Source organism: Megalops cyprinoides, chromosome 1 (genome assembly GCF_013368585.1).
Source record: "Megalops cyprinoides isolate fMegCyp1 chromosome 1, fMegCyp1.pri, whole genome shotgun sequence".
Taxonomy (NCBI): domain Eukaryota; kingdom Metazoa; phylum Chordata; class Actinopteri; order Elopiformes; family Megalopidae; genus Megalops; species Megalops cyprinoides.
The window spans coordinates 20,005,295-20,019,917 of record NC_050583.1 but is presented as its reverse complement, the minus strand read 5'-3'; the positions used below and the strand labels follow the sequence as shown (position 1 = coordinate 20,019,917).

Sequence of the window (14,623 nt, the reverse complement as noted above, 5' to 3'; positions counted from 1 at the left end):
AGTAATACTAATATTAATAATTGCATAGTTATTTAAATAGCAAAAAAAAGGATTTCCGGTATAGTGTGGGAATGGAGGGATCCAATGGAATAGCACTTAAGTTATCCCAGAGAGAGATGCTCAGAATTTTATGCACTTGTGAGGAGTGCAGAGAATCTGGGTTCATCTAGTTTAATGACCTCTTGACCACCTCATGCTGGGGTAGAATGACAAAATCTGTAGAGACTGGATTGAAATTTCAAAGCAAAATGTAGTTAGTGAAATTAGTTTCTAATCGGGGCAACATTCACTACAGCTTGTCACTGCAGCCGTGACAGCTTAGTGTCAGAGCTGTTCTGTGACTTTGCTGGACGTGGCCTTACTTGGCCTGCTCTGGACCCAGGTTGTGCCGTTCTGTCTTTACTGTGAGAAGAGGAGGACAGACTGTGTACGAAGCTATACAAAAGTCAATTATTATTTTAAAATTACCCAGCACCACACCACACTACCCCAGCGCCACCCCCTCACCCCTCCCCTCCCACCCCCTCATCCCCAGCCTGAATCTATAACAAGGAAGTCGACTCCTCTGAAGCTCGCTTCATTAACCTGCCAGGTGGTGGGAGAGACTGAGGTGTGATTGAACTGCTTCCAGGTACAGTCTTTGAAGACCTGGAAGAGACAGGAATAGATGAGAGAGAGGTTCAGAGGAACACGCCATTCAATTAACCAGCCGTGTCAGGCTATGTGCAGTGGAACTGTGAAGAACAAACACGGGAACACAGTAGGGGAGAACAGGTTGAATAATAAGCACGGGGATGCAAAATGACATTTCCTCGGCATTGTGTCACATATCTCGAGGTGTTTCGTGAGTGAAACAGGATGCTTTCCTCATGTTAATAGTTAATGCTGAGTTATGAGGGACTTAAGCAGAGCGTGCTGTAACAGAAGCCGGCAGCTTCTGTAGCGTAGTCCACAGGGGAACCAATGGAAAGGGCCTGTTGGGTGGGTAACTGAGGTCGGGTCTGTTTCTGTCCTCCCTCTGCCTTCTTCATACTTTTCCTATTATAGTTTCATCACAATATCGTTGTTTACGTAGTGTGCCGCGACTGTTGACTGTGTGGCTGTTGTTGTCAGGAAGCGGTTTAATTCTGGGAAACTTTGCCATTCTTCACACTCAAGTGTTCTGCCATACACAACCAAATAAGTGCAGACCAGGCAGCGACCAGGCTGGCAGATGTGGTGGCAATGTACGGTGTGTGTGTGTGTGTGTGTGTGTGTGTGTGTTTCTGTCTGTCTGTGCATACGTTTGTCAATATCTGTACTTGTGTTTAACCGTGTGCATGTGTCCTTGTCTGTATTTGTGTGCACAGTCACTCATGTGTGAGTTTGTCTGTTTGTATTTATGTGTTTGTGTGTGAATTTGTGAGTGTGTAAGAGTGCATGTGTATATCTGTTTGTGTGTATGCGTGTGTGTGTGTGTGTGTGTGTGTGTGTGTGTGTGTGCGTGTGCGTGCATGCAAGTGTGTCTGTGTTTGTGTTTTTGTGTGTCCGTGCGTGCGTGCATGTGTGTATTTAGCAGTGTTATGTGAGCTGTATGTTTGTCTGGCTGGGCTGGAGTTTGGAGTTTGTGTGGAGTCTCCTCACGCAACTCTGCTCAAGGTTGGACCTTCTTGCCCTTCCTCTCCCCACAAGCACTCTCCTCTCTTCTCTCTTCTCCAGCCCCCCCTACTCCCCTTCTCCGGGAACCCCCGCTCCTCTCACGACAGCAACCCGAAGAAGAAAGACAACCCGTCCTTCCCCTCACATTTTTATACTTTTGTTTTTTTTTTCTTACTCTCCTATTTTTGCTCTGCTGCTTTTCACTACTGTGTTTTTTTTTACTCAGTCCAGCCACCAGCCACATCTGGCTCCCATCACAGCCAATCAGTCCTGACAAAGCCCTCTCAACAGATTTCAGAAGCACTGAAGCCGGAACAGGGCCGGAGCACATTTTCAACACTGTGCCCGCCAAGGTGCCTCACGCAGTTAACCGTTTCAGTGGTCCCGAGTGGTCCCTGCTGTAGTGCGTGGCCTGGCAATGAAGAGCCCAGCTGTCCAGTGTAGTATAGCTCCATGTGGAGCGGTCTGATGCCTGTGGGGCTCCTCCCTGCCTCATGCTAATCGCTTATCATCACTTCACTTATTCTTTCATTTATTCGCATGTTGATGCAGCCCGCTGATTCACTCCGCTGACCCCAGGCCGGTCTAGACACGATAAAGACAATGCAGGAGAGTCCTCTGATAATAAGCCTTGCCAAGCTCCCCACTTATTGTGTTAATTTATGGATCCTTCCTCGTATCTGAATAAATGAAACGTCTTCAGCATAAATCACGGACATCCTCTCCACCAAGCTAAATTTTCTCTCTTCACTGGATGCCGAAAGACCGTGTGATTAGAATGCCTAGTCATATTGTGTCCTGCACGCACTAACCTGAAATCCCTGTGTGTTTGTGTGTGTGTGTGTTTTGTGTAAATTGTATTCAATGCACAATACACAATCTACACTGTGAAAAGTGAGGGGAGACACTGAAGGGCAGAAGTCTATTTGTGCTTATGGAACAAAAATAAAACAAAAGAGAGAAAAGTGTATTCAGCTGTTTTTATAATTTCCATTCATTTTTCATGTTTGGTCATAAAGATATCCTGGATTTCATGGGGTGTGCCTGCCAAGGTACAGTCATTTTCATTCTTTGCCTTGAAAAAACATCTTGAGCTCACACAATTCCAGGTCTTGCTCGGCCTTGTCAAGATAAGTGCAGTGTTTCTGGTCATGACCATAAAGATTTTTCATCTTTGACCATTGCACATGAAGTTAACTTTAAATAAACCCCCCCTACACACACATACACGCGCACACACACACACACACACACACACATACCCACACACACACACACACAGTATATAAAAGCAGCAGGGTCAAGTCAGGTGTGAGAGGAGGGGATTCCTTCCTTCCCTCATGTGTGCAGCAGCTGTTGCAAAAGAGCCAAATGAGGAGAGCGAGAAAGGGGAGGTGGAGGCGGGAGGGAGGGAAGGAGGAAGAGAGGAAAGGAGAGAAAGAAAAGAAATAATAATAATATCAAATCTGATGCAGTGTATGTAACACAGCAGAGAGGGAACAGTTTGCCCTGGTATTAACAGCACCAGGGGGAGACCCACCTCCACACTATGAACAAGGTCTCACAGTGATCAGGTGACTGCCCCTGCAAAAAAACAGATTGCCCCTGCATCACTGCAGATGGAAGCCCCTGTTCTCTATTCATGGCAGAACAATGCCTCTGGAATTGTCGGTAGGTACTGTGCTGGAATCCCCCACTCATTTTCTTTTGTCTGAGTTTTTGCTTCTGAACAAATATTCAGCTGCTTTCATGACCAATCAAGAGGCCTTAGATTTGAGAGCTAAATGATGATTGTAATAATTAGAGGGAGAGGGTGCTTCAGAACGTTTGCATGTTATGTGTGAGTGTAGGCAAGCATGCCTGCCTGCGTGTGTGTGTTAGATAGGATCAAAATAAGTTCTTCCCTTATCTCGCGGATATCTCGCGCCCTGCAATACATAATTACATTTATTATGCGACAATTCATAGTTAAGATACTGGACACATAGCTGCACTTTGATTATGTGCAACCTATTCTGCAGTACAATCTCGTGTTTGGTCAGTTGTGAGACTAGTGGGCTCACTGTAATGTAACATAATAAGAAAGAAAACAAACAGAAAGAAACAGTGTAAAGGAGAGTAATCTGTCATGAAGTCTGTCAAAAAACGATGTGAGAGATAATGCTGTAGGTGTGGTTCAAATGCTTTTGAGCAGGGCGCTCTAAAACCAGGCAGCAAGCCCAGTTCAGTCTACAGCACTCTGGCGTCTGTGGGGCGTCTCGTGAGGGAAGCCGCCTGACTCATCCTTATATGAATGTATATGCGAGCTGTTTCAAAGAAAGACCCGAGACTCAGATCCAGAGGCCAGAGGGGCAGGCGTCACCATCAAAGAGCAAACATGACTCAAGTGTTCTTAAGATTTTGGAGTGCTCCACTTCAGTTTGGTCTGCTTCCCTGTGACCCCCTCTCCCGACTTGGAGCTTCCAAGAATTCTAACACAAGCGCTTAGGCCTCGTAAAAGTCTCTTGAAGCTGTAACATGTTGGAGTGAAAAATTGAACAGCTCCAACTGTTACCTGGAACTAGTCATTTCTGGGAGAGAAGCAGTGGTTCATTTCTTCTGCGTGGCCCTGTTTCAGTTCTGGAACATTCTATATACATTGCATTCTATATCATCTGAAATTCCAGTGCACATGTGGGTATTTTGGAGTTGTGTGGGATCTGTTGCAGGACTGGTGCTGTGCTTTAATGTTCCAGTGCTGACCGTCTGTCCCGGTGTCTCCCTGACAGGATGCTGGAGTACTCCCTCAACCTACAGAATGTCAGCTTCTCCGCTGTCCGAACCGTCAGAGTCCTGCGTCCGCTCAGAGCCATCAACCGAGTGCCCAGTGAGTTCCAGCATGACCGCTGTTCTTCCTGCTGCTCTGTTGTCTTTGTCAGTGTTTGCATCAGTATCATGCTTGTTGTCATCTTCTTCATCATCAATAACAGAATTACTGAAATCCAGATCACAGTCGTCAGTATAACTGCTGCAGTTACTACATTATTATTACAACCATTTGATACATTACATCATACATCACTGTTACTACATTATTACAACTGCTGTTACCAGTACTACCACACTCATCATCATCATCATCATCACCATAATTATGTCATTGTCATACTCTTTAACAGGATCATCGTCAATGCTATCACCATTGTAAACCTCCCCCTCTAACTCGTTATCATCAGCATCATCATTATCATCATCACCAGTCTTGGCAGAATATGATTATCATTTTAGCTAATATCAAGATAATTGATATTAGCACTTTCACATATGCTTTTTTCAACCTAGAGCACATACTGTAAATTGGGGAACGATAATCATAGCTGTACTGTTACTAGTCGGAAACACTGTCAAGCATTAGATGATGTGAGTGACAAAAGGTACCATCTAGTGCTGGATTGGCAAGTGATCTGCTTTCTGTCCAAAAGGGCTCAGTGTAGCATAAAAAATTATGTCAGGGTCATTCAAATGAGATGTCTTGATGCCTGACTGTCATTAGCTCTACAATTTAGTTGTTTTGGTATGTACTACAGACGGTACAGTGTAGCGGTCAGTTTTTGAAACAGTCCTTGAAATGTATCCACCCTGTGATGTGATGAGACCACTCTCAGGCAGTGCCGTCTCTTATTGCCATCTCACCCATTCAGATGTAGAGCTGCCGATTTAAAGGTCCTTTTACTCTCCGGTGCTTTTCACAGTTACTCCCTTAAAACACGCACTGTAAAGGTGGTAAAAAAATAATAATGGAAGCCACACAAGCGGCCAGGAAGACTGGAGATAATTCATAACCTGCCTCTTTTATACCCGACGTTTTAATAGGCTGTAGCCCTGGTAAGATGCCCATTCTCACTCGCCTCTCATTTCACAACGATCTTCATGGCCTAATACTGCCTGATACCTTTTATCACGCTAGTTGTTTGGAGGCAATAATGAAACGTAGTGAGCCGTCCGTGACATACAGTGTTTAGCTTGGAAATCGATGGCGATGATTTGTGAGTTTTCATTGCTTTAAACGTTCCGCTGCTGTGACTAAGACACAATATAACATGCTGATCGGCTGGGTTCGTTATTTGCACAGCCGTTGCTGCCGGTCTTTCTGGCATGTTTTACCCACAGCAGTTATGGTACAGTTATTTTCATTAAAACACGCAGGCCGTCTATTCTTATGCTTGGAATCACATTTTTGATTTCCCCTGCATGTAGCGTCTCTCTGGGCGCCACTTAATCAGCCATTCATCAATGCAGATTGCATTTGGAATAAATGGCATTCGCGGCCTCATCCGCTGCCCCGAGGAGCGCCGTCGAGGGCTGCGAAGTGGCCCGGTAATCACTCTCAGGGTGGGCTCAGGGGCGGGGCCGTCTGGGCAAGCCGGGCGGGCCGGGCTCCCTCAAGTCTACGCAAGCGCTCTCTGTAATTAACATTCATGTCAACTCAACACATGGGGCTTCGGGGGGTAGGGGGATAGACAGACTCGTTGCTCATTTAGGAGCCACTCAGTCTAATTACAGCCCTAATGGGGGAATTAAATTGGAGATTATTTCATCTGTACCTTGCGTACTGTGTAATTCCAATTTTTGGGAGGAGGGGGGTGAGGGGAGCTGTTGATTTTTGCTGCGTGCGATTTGTCATTTTTCATCCTTTTCTCCCTAATCAAGACATGTGGTGAGGCACTCAGATGTGAAATCACAGCATCAATCATTTAGCTGTTCAACTGAGCACGGCAGTGGCGTTTCGGCAACATTGGAGGGAACCTCTGAACCACAGCTAACAAGGGCCTCCAGCAGTTCAGGCTAAAAGTCATCTGAGTTTTGGTTGTTTGCCATTGTCCTCCGTCTCTGACCCTTGAATAAATATCTCATTTAAAACTGGAGCCGGTTACTCCAAGCTGCACTGCCCTCATGTCACAGTCCCTTTCAGTAAGATTTGGTTTCAATTATGGCCAATGGAGAGGTTAAAGGATGCATGAGTAGAATAAGATATCTATCTCCACTTCCCTCCCCGCTTGTGATGACACCTCGCCCTGACTCCTGTCTCATGGTTTGTTATATAGCAGTCCACATATTACAGACGCTCCTCCCTCTAAGGACTCTTGTAGGGTACAGCGCTGCCAGCCTTGCAGTCTTAATGAGCTGCAGGTCATAAAAAGGATGTCATTGGGCTGCGCCAGTCGAAACAGGCTGGAGTGGGCGCTGTTCATCTCAGGCAGGTCATAGGAGAGTGTCACCATATTATACACCCTCCCCTTAGAGGCCAGCAGTGGCAACTGCAGCACCAGTCTTGAGGACGGCCCGAGGTTAATTGGATGCCTTCCCCCCAGCCACATGTTTTAGACCCAGTTATTGTTTCAAGTGACAAATTAGCTGATGGTCAGACGTAGCTCAGGATGATGGAGTGGTCATCGTCTCTGGAACACGAGCAGTAATTGAAACCGCAGATGGGAATTTTAAAATAAAAGGAGAGAAGATACAGGAGACGGTCCTGGTGGGGGGAAGAGGAGCGGGCCTGACAAATGTGCCTGAGACGTGTGAGGTGATTAGGTGTGAGGATTATGGAGATGAGACTGGGGCCCTGACAGAGAAAGAATGAGAAGGTGGGGAGGAGGACAGGGGGCAGAAGATACCATGCACAGAGGAGGACAAAAGGAGAGGGGAAGAGAAAAGAGCAAAATCGCTTCTGGAAGAAGTTAGAGAACCAGTAGAGACAGATAACAGGAGGAGAGGATGATGGATAGAAAGGCGTATGAATGTATTTATTTAAATCAATAAGTGATCATGGTACGGTACATACAGAACATCAAGTCATTCTTCATTTCATCAGACCCACTTAATGAGTTTTGCCTTTAAATAGACTGTAGTCATTGTTTGCCCATGGCCTTTGTAAACATTATTGAATTGGCATTAGGAAGATGGAGCATTTATCATGTTTGATATGGTTTGTTAGCTGCTGATTAGAAGCCGCAGAAGATCCACACTCTTTTGCATTTCAAAAGTAGTCAGGCTAAAGTACTATGAAATTGATTAACTTCTTTGAATTGCATTTGGTAATGCAATTCATACTTCAATTCTGTTGTAAACTGCTCTGCACTAGATGCAGGGAGCGCATTTCATTTTCATTGAAAGAAATTAATGTGGGAACAATAAACCAAAAGTGACAATAAACACAAAAAAGGCCAAACACAAGCACTTTGGATGTGGTCTTAAAGCACAAGCAATTAGACTCTGTGTGTGAAATTTACCATTGCATGCAAACTTTCCCAGAGGATCCCGTTTCATCTCCCTTGAAAACTCAATTGAATGACTAAATAAACAAAATGCATACTTGCAGTGTCTATGGCCTGGTTTGAACCTCCCACCAACAACCAGTCACTTGTCTGTGGCCTTGTATGGAGCCTCTTCTTTTGAAAAGACCCATTTCTCCATCATTGGTGGCTTCAGTCATTTTTTTCCCTTGTGGGCAGGGATGTCATCTCCCTTTGCTGGTTCTTATTTTCAGATGACCCCCCTTTCCCTCATCCTCGGGAACAGGTGACTGAACGTCAACCTCCTCAGCCCTGTGATGCAGGCCTACACGTGTATATCAAATTAAACCGCAAATAAATAGGAGCAGAGTACAGAATATTAAACAGATAATTGGACTGGCAGAGCTGCAATCCCTAGTTCCAAAGGGACAAGCTAAGCTAAGCAAACCTCTGTTTGTGATGGTAGCCAGTTGGATGGGGTTGCAGCCATTAGCAGTTTTTTCCCCACGTTTTCTCCAGATCAGGTTTGGCCTGCAGAGTGCAGGCGGTGTGGTGAGAGCCGCAGGTGTGCTCCAAGTCTCTTCTCAAAAAGTCCATTAAAGCACATCCCTCAGACAATGCTGATGCTGCCAGTGTGCAGCTTGGTGGAGAAAAAGCAGATTTGATCTGCCTGTAAGCAGATGGTTCCATATCCATGGCAATTACCGTACAGCCATGCTTGTGAAATGGCTGCCATCAGTGTGTTTGAAGTGGGCACAAAAGCACAGGAAGGGATTTATTAGAGATGCACTGGTAATGACAAAGCCCTGCTATCAGTGTTTCTCAGGACACCACAGTGGCATTGAAAACAGCAGTCACACTGGGCCTCTCCACTCTGTCCAACAGCATGTCTTTAGCAATGATTATTTTAGTATCTTTATTTAATTTGATCTAATTCGCGGGGTGAGTATGTCAGTTTCCATTACATTGTAGTGCGAAACAGAAACTAGGTCCAATTACGATGTGAATTAAAGGTCGTGGCTGAGCGTCGGAGGTTCATTCAAACAATGGCATTAGCAGAAATATCACTTGATGTGTCCCGTTTCTCAGTGCTGGCGCTACTCAGGGCTTAATGGCCACATAAAGCATCTTTACATGTTTGCCGCCACGTCTCGTCTTTCAGGAACAGAATGTACCAGTCACACTCTGGGTGACAGCGCGATCATGCTCCTCACACAAATCTGTGTCTTAAACTTGCAGAGCAAAGAACATTGCTTTTTTTAAGTGGTGCCCTTATCTTGCTTGAGGAAACTAATGGCCTCACAGGAACTGTGTTGTCCCTGTCCCTGAAAAGCTGTATAAATAAATTGCACATGCTGTATTTGTACAACACACAAATGACTCAGTTTTAATGAACCACTTGTTTACGGTTATTAATTTCCACACACAATTTGAGCTACATTGAATTGAACAATGAACCAAGAACCATGCCTACAGAATAAAGGAGAGCTTATTTTGGCCAGAACATTAATATCAATATCCATTTCAGTACCATATTAAATACACAGTACAGAGCTCCCTTGTCATATTGTGGCCTTCCATTACATGGATTGGCTGTAACATGGTGAGGTCATGGCTCCCCTGTGTCTCATAAGGAATAATGGACCCGTGACATAGAAGATAACTTAGAGTCCTTGTGTCGCATACAGAAGGAGCATGAAAGCATGAAAACAATTTCCTGGAAAGAAAGATCTAATTCTGATATTTGATTAGCAATCATATAAATGTGCTCTAACATATGCATATCATGAGACCAGCATCTTTCTGTTTCATTCCTGCCATTCAGACCAGTGCTAAAATGATTGGTTCCCAGTTAAAGGCATTATAGGTGCACTTCACGACATGAGAGAGTAACCCTGATTTGATTTCTGTCTGTGGCTGACCTTGCTGACGGGACAATAGCTTTTTCACATTTTACTTATATTTACAGTAGTAGCCACTACAGAACTTTGTATACTTTGCATGCCATAATACATTAATCACTATCAGAGTGGTCAAGTAATTAACTATTTCATTACACATGTAATTCTGAGTATGTGGTGTTTCCCTAATACCGACCATCGATGATCTCTTTTTAGTTTTTTCCAAATCAATCTCACCAAAAAGTTCTAAGCTGCTTAGACTTGAAGCTACTGCAAGCAGCCTTTTCAACTGCCGCAAAAACCCCCTCTGATCGCATTGATATTATTTTTCCCACACGTCAGCCAGTAAATTATTCTGACATTTCTTTTCTTCCGTTTTCAGCAAATCACAAAAGCCCACATTTATGTGACCTCCAAGTGATTTTTTGTGGGTATTTGGCCACTATTTTGAAGTCAGTGACCAGGAAACAGTGCCATTTTTCTCTGCATTGTGAACGCATAACAAAAGCCTGCAATTCCGTTTCCATTTTCCGTAAATAGGTGTCTAGCTAACCCCATTGTCCGACATGTTCTTGTAAGCCTGTCTCTCCTAAGGACATCAGAGCCTCAACATGTTTCAAACCCCGCGTGTAAATGGCTTCGGAATTAAGCACTCGACAGCTTACAATCTCTAATTTTGTGAAACAAAAGGTGCAAAATAATTCCTATTTGAATAATGTGATTGACTGCCTTACAAATCCCCGTGAATGCCACTGCACTGATGGCACTGAGGTTCGGATTTTACTGGAATACATGAAGCTAGGCAACAAGTGTGAAAGTTCTAATCAAATGTGAGAATGTGGCACAAAATAAATTCTGAAACTGTGAACGATGGTATACTGTGACAACTCATCTGTAGTTCATTATCGTTTAATTTTCAAAAACAATGAAAAGTTGTCTCCAAGTATTTTTTTAATACGTCTTCTTTGTTTGTAAAGAATTAATTATTTGTTCATGTGCTTATTCTTGTATGGTTTATGTCAGTTATCTGTTGTTGAAACACCACTGGTTTTCCTTTTTTTGTTTTTATCTACTTGTGCTAACAATGTTTCCTTTTGTTTTAGCTGAGTAAAATCATAATTTTAATCTTAAAATCTGAATTTTTGCTGAAAATCACAAGGGCATCGGAATTGTATACACTGTGTGTTGTAAATCCACACCATAGGTATACATTTCATCACGTGAAATGGAATCTTTATTGTCATTCAGTTTCTTTCTCTACTGATAACAGCCTCCCTCTTATCAGCGTTCCCTCAGAATGTGTAAATTACTGCTCACTGCGGTTGTCACAGACAAGCACACTGCTGCCAGTGCCTCTGCTGGGATTACCTGACTCCACCAATTACCTAAAAAAAATCTGATTTAAAAATTATTTTCATTATTTACGCTTGAGTCACCTGTTTTTCAGCCAGACCTGATCTCTGGTGGAATGTCAAACTTTTTTTTTTAGTTCAATTTTTGTGGAATATTGAACTGAAATCACTGAGGGCATGTGCACAGCTGAACATGTTATTGCTGTTTCCAAACAAGTGAGATATTTCCGCAGCACACCAATAAAAGCATATGGAAAGGCATAATGTGTACAATATAGTTCTTTGACCTGTATGGTCCCGTTGCCCATTCCCCGTGTGTGTGTATGTGTGTGTGTGCGTGCGAGTGCATGTTTTTGTATGTGTACGTACATTCATGTGTGTGTGTAATTGAGTGTGTCCATGTGTGTATGTGCATGCATGTGTGTCTGTGTGTGTACACCCATGAATGAGTGCATGTGTTTCTGTGAATGTGCATGTATGTGCATGCATGTGCGCATTCGAGTGGAGGTGTGTACATTTGTTTGCCTGTAAGCAGAGTTCTTAAGGCACCGTGTCTTCCTCAGGTATGCGGATCTTGGTGACGCTGCTACTGGACACTCTTCCCATGCTGGGTAACGTGCTGCTGCTGTGCTTCTTCGTCTTCTTCATCTTCGGCATCGTGGGAGTGCAGCTGTGGGCAGGGCTGCTCCGAAACCGCTGCTTCCTACCTGAGAACTTCACCCTGTAAGTGCCAGGGGGCAGGGTCCTGAGTGATGCCCTGGTCTGACATGGCTATAGGCTGGTCCTGCTATTTAAACAATCTGAGATGTGATACCATGTTAATTGCCTGGAGAATTTCACCCTGCAAGCCTATAAGGGTCAGAAATAATTAAAAGGTCCCATTATCGTTATAAATGAAATGGAGACATTGGCTGTTTTAACGCTTATGGTGGATACCATCTTGGCTGGTACATATATTGTACCCATTACATCGTACAATTTGTTTTTGTCCTGTCAAGTACTTTCCTATAGTTTTGTAGCCAGTCTAGTAAAGTGTCATAAATACTGTCTAATGGCCAACGAAGTCAGAAGACACTAAATATAATGTAGTAGTATTACAGTACCAACCAATTTCTTTGTTTTGTCTTATTCATTAATTTGAAAATTACAACTTTTGAAACCCTTGATGTGGATTTTACATGCTTTGTATAAGCACAGAAGCACTCAATGGTGGAATTTGAATAGGAAGACCAAAGGGGGTATGAATAATTACTTAGATTGGTATAACAACACCATTGCATATTAAAGGACCGGAAATGACACAGCACAACAGTCACCTCTCTGTGTGTTATAATAACACAAAATAAAGATATAGTCCAGACAGCCATTATGAATATCTATTTTAAACCGTTAAACAGCATTTTACAAACTTATTTAGGAAGGCATAAATCCATTGAAAGCCTAGATTTGTCCAATCGGGTAACTGAAGCAACTTGGGCACTCAGATTTTTAGAGCAGCTAATTCAGTGAGTCACTCTTGCTCTGAAGTGAATTTGTGTTGACAGACGCCCCAATTATCTTCAGACAGAGATGTGCACCATTAGAGCTAGGCCGTGCCAGGCCGGCTCTCTGCTGGAGCTAGTTAGTGTTGATCTCTCTACTGTCAAGTTGGTGTGAAGCTGAAAGAGGCACAAAGCTTAGGCCTCATTCACAAACAGAGGCAGACAAAGTTTTGCGGTGTTAATGAAGATACAGTGAAATAAACATGCGTTTGTGTACTAATCTATTACAGAGCATCATAGTGCAAAGCTATTGTTCAGCATGGCAGCACTAGGGGAGCATTCTCCACAAATTGCTTTCACTGCATGTGTATTCTTGTATTACACTATGTGCAACAACGTTTGATTTAGTGTACATTGTTATTATGCAGGTGATTGTAGAGTTACTGGCATGAGATTATGAATAGATTTAAATCATCTATTGGAATGTACTGACCTGTATGGCCTCCCTCATTGGCCAGGCCCCTGACGCTGGACCTGTACAGCTACTATCACACGGAGAACGACGACGAGAACCCCTTTATCTGCTCCCAGCCGCGGGAGAACGGCATGCGCCTGTGCGGCTCCGTGCCCACACTGTATGAGGAGGGGGTGCAGTGCCAGCTGGACTACAGCGCCTACAACAACACCGACAACACCACCTGCGTCAACTGGAACCGATACTACACCAACTGCTCGGCGGGGGAGGTCAACCCCTTCAAGGGCGCCATCAACTTCGACAACATCGGCTACGCCTGGATCGCCATCTTCCAGGTGAGACCCCCCCCCCCCCCCCCCCAGCTCCGTGTACCCCAAGCTGTCTTTAACACTGCTGTGTTGCACCTCATTGGATTGTCGGTGATCTGGTTGCACTGTATAGCGCTACAAATGAAGTTCCAAACAAAGATTTGGAAGGAAGACTTTTAGACAATCCGTATGCAATTAGGCCAATCTAGTCAAACAGGTCCTGTGCATGACTGTAAGAATCCTACTTACCAATTCCTTGCCAGCGTCAGCTGTTCATGGCATCTCTCTTTCACCCCATCTCCCCTTTTCTATGATTATTATGTCCAAATGGGGGGTCAACAACCCCAGCCCATGAATAGGTGCAATCCATTTGTTGGACCACTATAACCAATGAAGTACAGTCATAACTCCATCAAACGCAACCTTTACGCTTTGAGTATATGAAAATTCATATCTTCTGAATTGAAAGTTATTGCAGTTTTCCTTGAATAGCCCATCCTGCTCTGACATCCTTTAAGTCCTTTGTCATGTATGTTTTTTCATGTTACATTCTTTACCTATCTACGCTGATGTGCATTCTCATCTGATGACAACAGTTTAAATAGAATCCCATTTCATTCTGTAACCATCAACACTAAATGGAAGAGTTGAATTTCCCCTTTCCTGTATTTGATGTAATTTCAACAGTCTATAAAGACAGTCCAGGGCTGCCCTGGTGCTCCCCTGTACTGTATAGTATGTCACATTGCAGGACTTAGAGGCTGACAGGTGGGTAATTGCTCCATTGATCCTCTATTAAAAATCAACCCACTGCTGAACATCACTGAAGTCTTTCGGGATTAGCTGCTTCAAAGGCAGGCAATGAGATGGGATGGGGAGAAATTTGGCTTCAAGGCTTATTACCATTTATTTATTTATTAATTTAGTTATAATTGCAATTTATTGTTAATATACTTTATTTTGGCAGTATGTGTTGCTTTCTTCCCAATGCCAATTCAGACATCAATTAAAGGAAGGCTCTTCAAGTTTCAGTCACAGCACTATCCACTGGTTTCGGTAAATCTAAAGAGAAATCTATTAAAAATGGAGGAGCTGCCATGTTCTGAATACTGGGAGGGATTTGAGGACTTAATCTCCCAGTTGCGAGCTGCCAATAACTGCGGTCCCTCCACTATGCGCTTAATTCGCTGTCTCTG

The 14,623-nt window shown here is 43.7% G+C and overlaps 1 protein-coding gene across 7 annotated transcripts in view; it reads left to right on the top strand.

The window, feature by feature from the left end:
- The window catches only part of cacna1g (calcium channel, voltage-dependent, T type, alpha 1G subunit), a 106,354-nt gene that overhangs the window by 13,515 nt on the left and 78,216 nt on the right, over window positions 1–14,623 (top strand). For all 7 annotated transcript variants that reach the window (XM_036527666.1, XM_036527641.1, XM_036527658.1 and 4 more), the window contains exons 3-5: window positions 4,407–4,504; window positions 11,727–11,886; window positions 13,163–13,454. In XM_036527666.1, coding sequence (XP_036383559.1) covers window positions 4,407–4,504; window positions 11,727–11,886; window positions 13,163–13,454 — 550 coding nt within the window. The remainder of the gene's footprint in view (window positions 1–4,406; window positions 4,505–11,726; window positions 11,887–13,162; window positions 13,455–14,623) is intronic.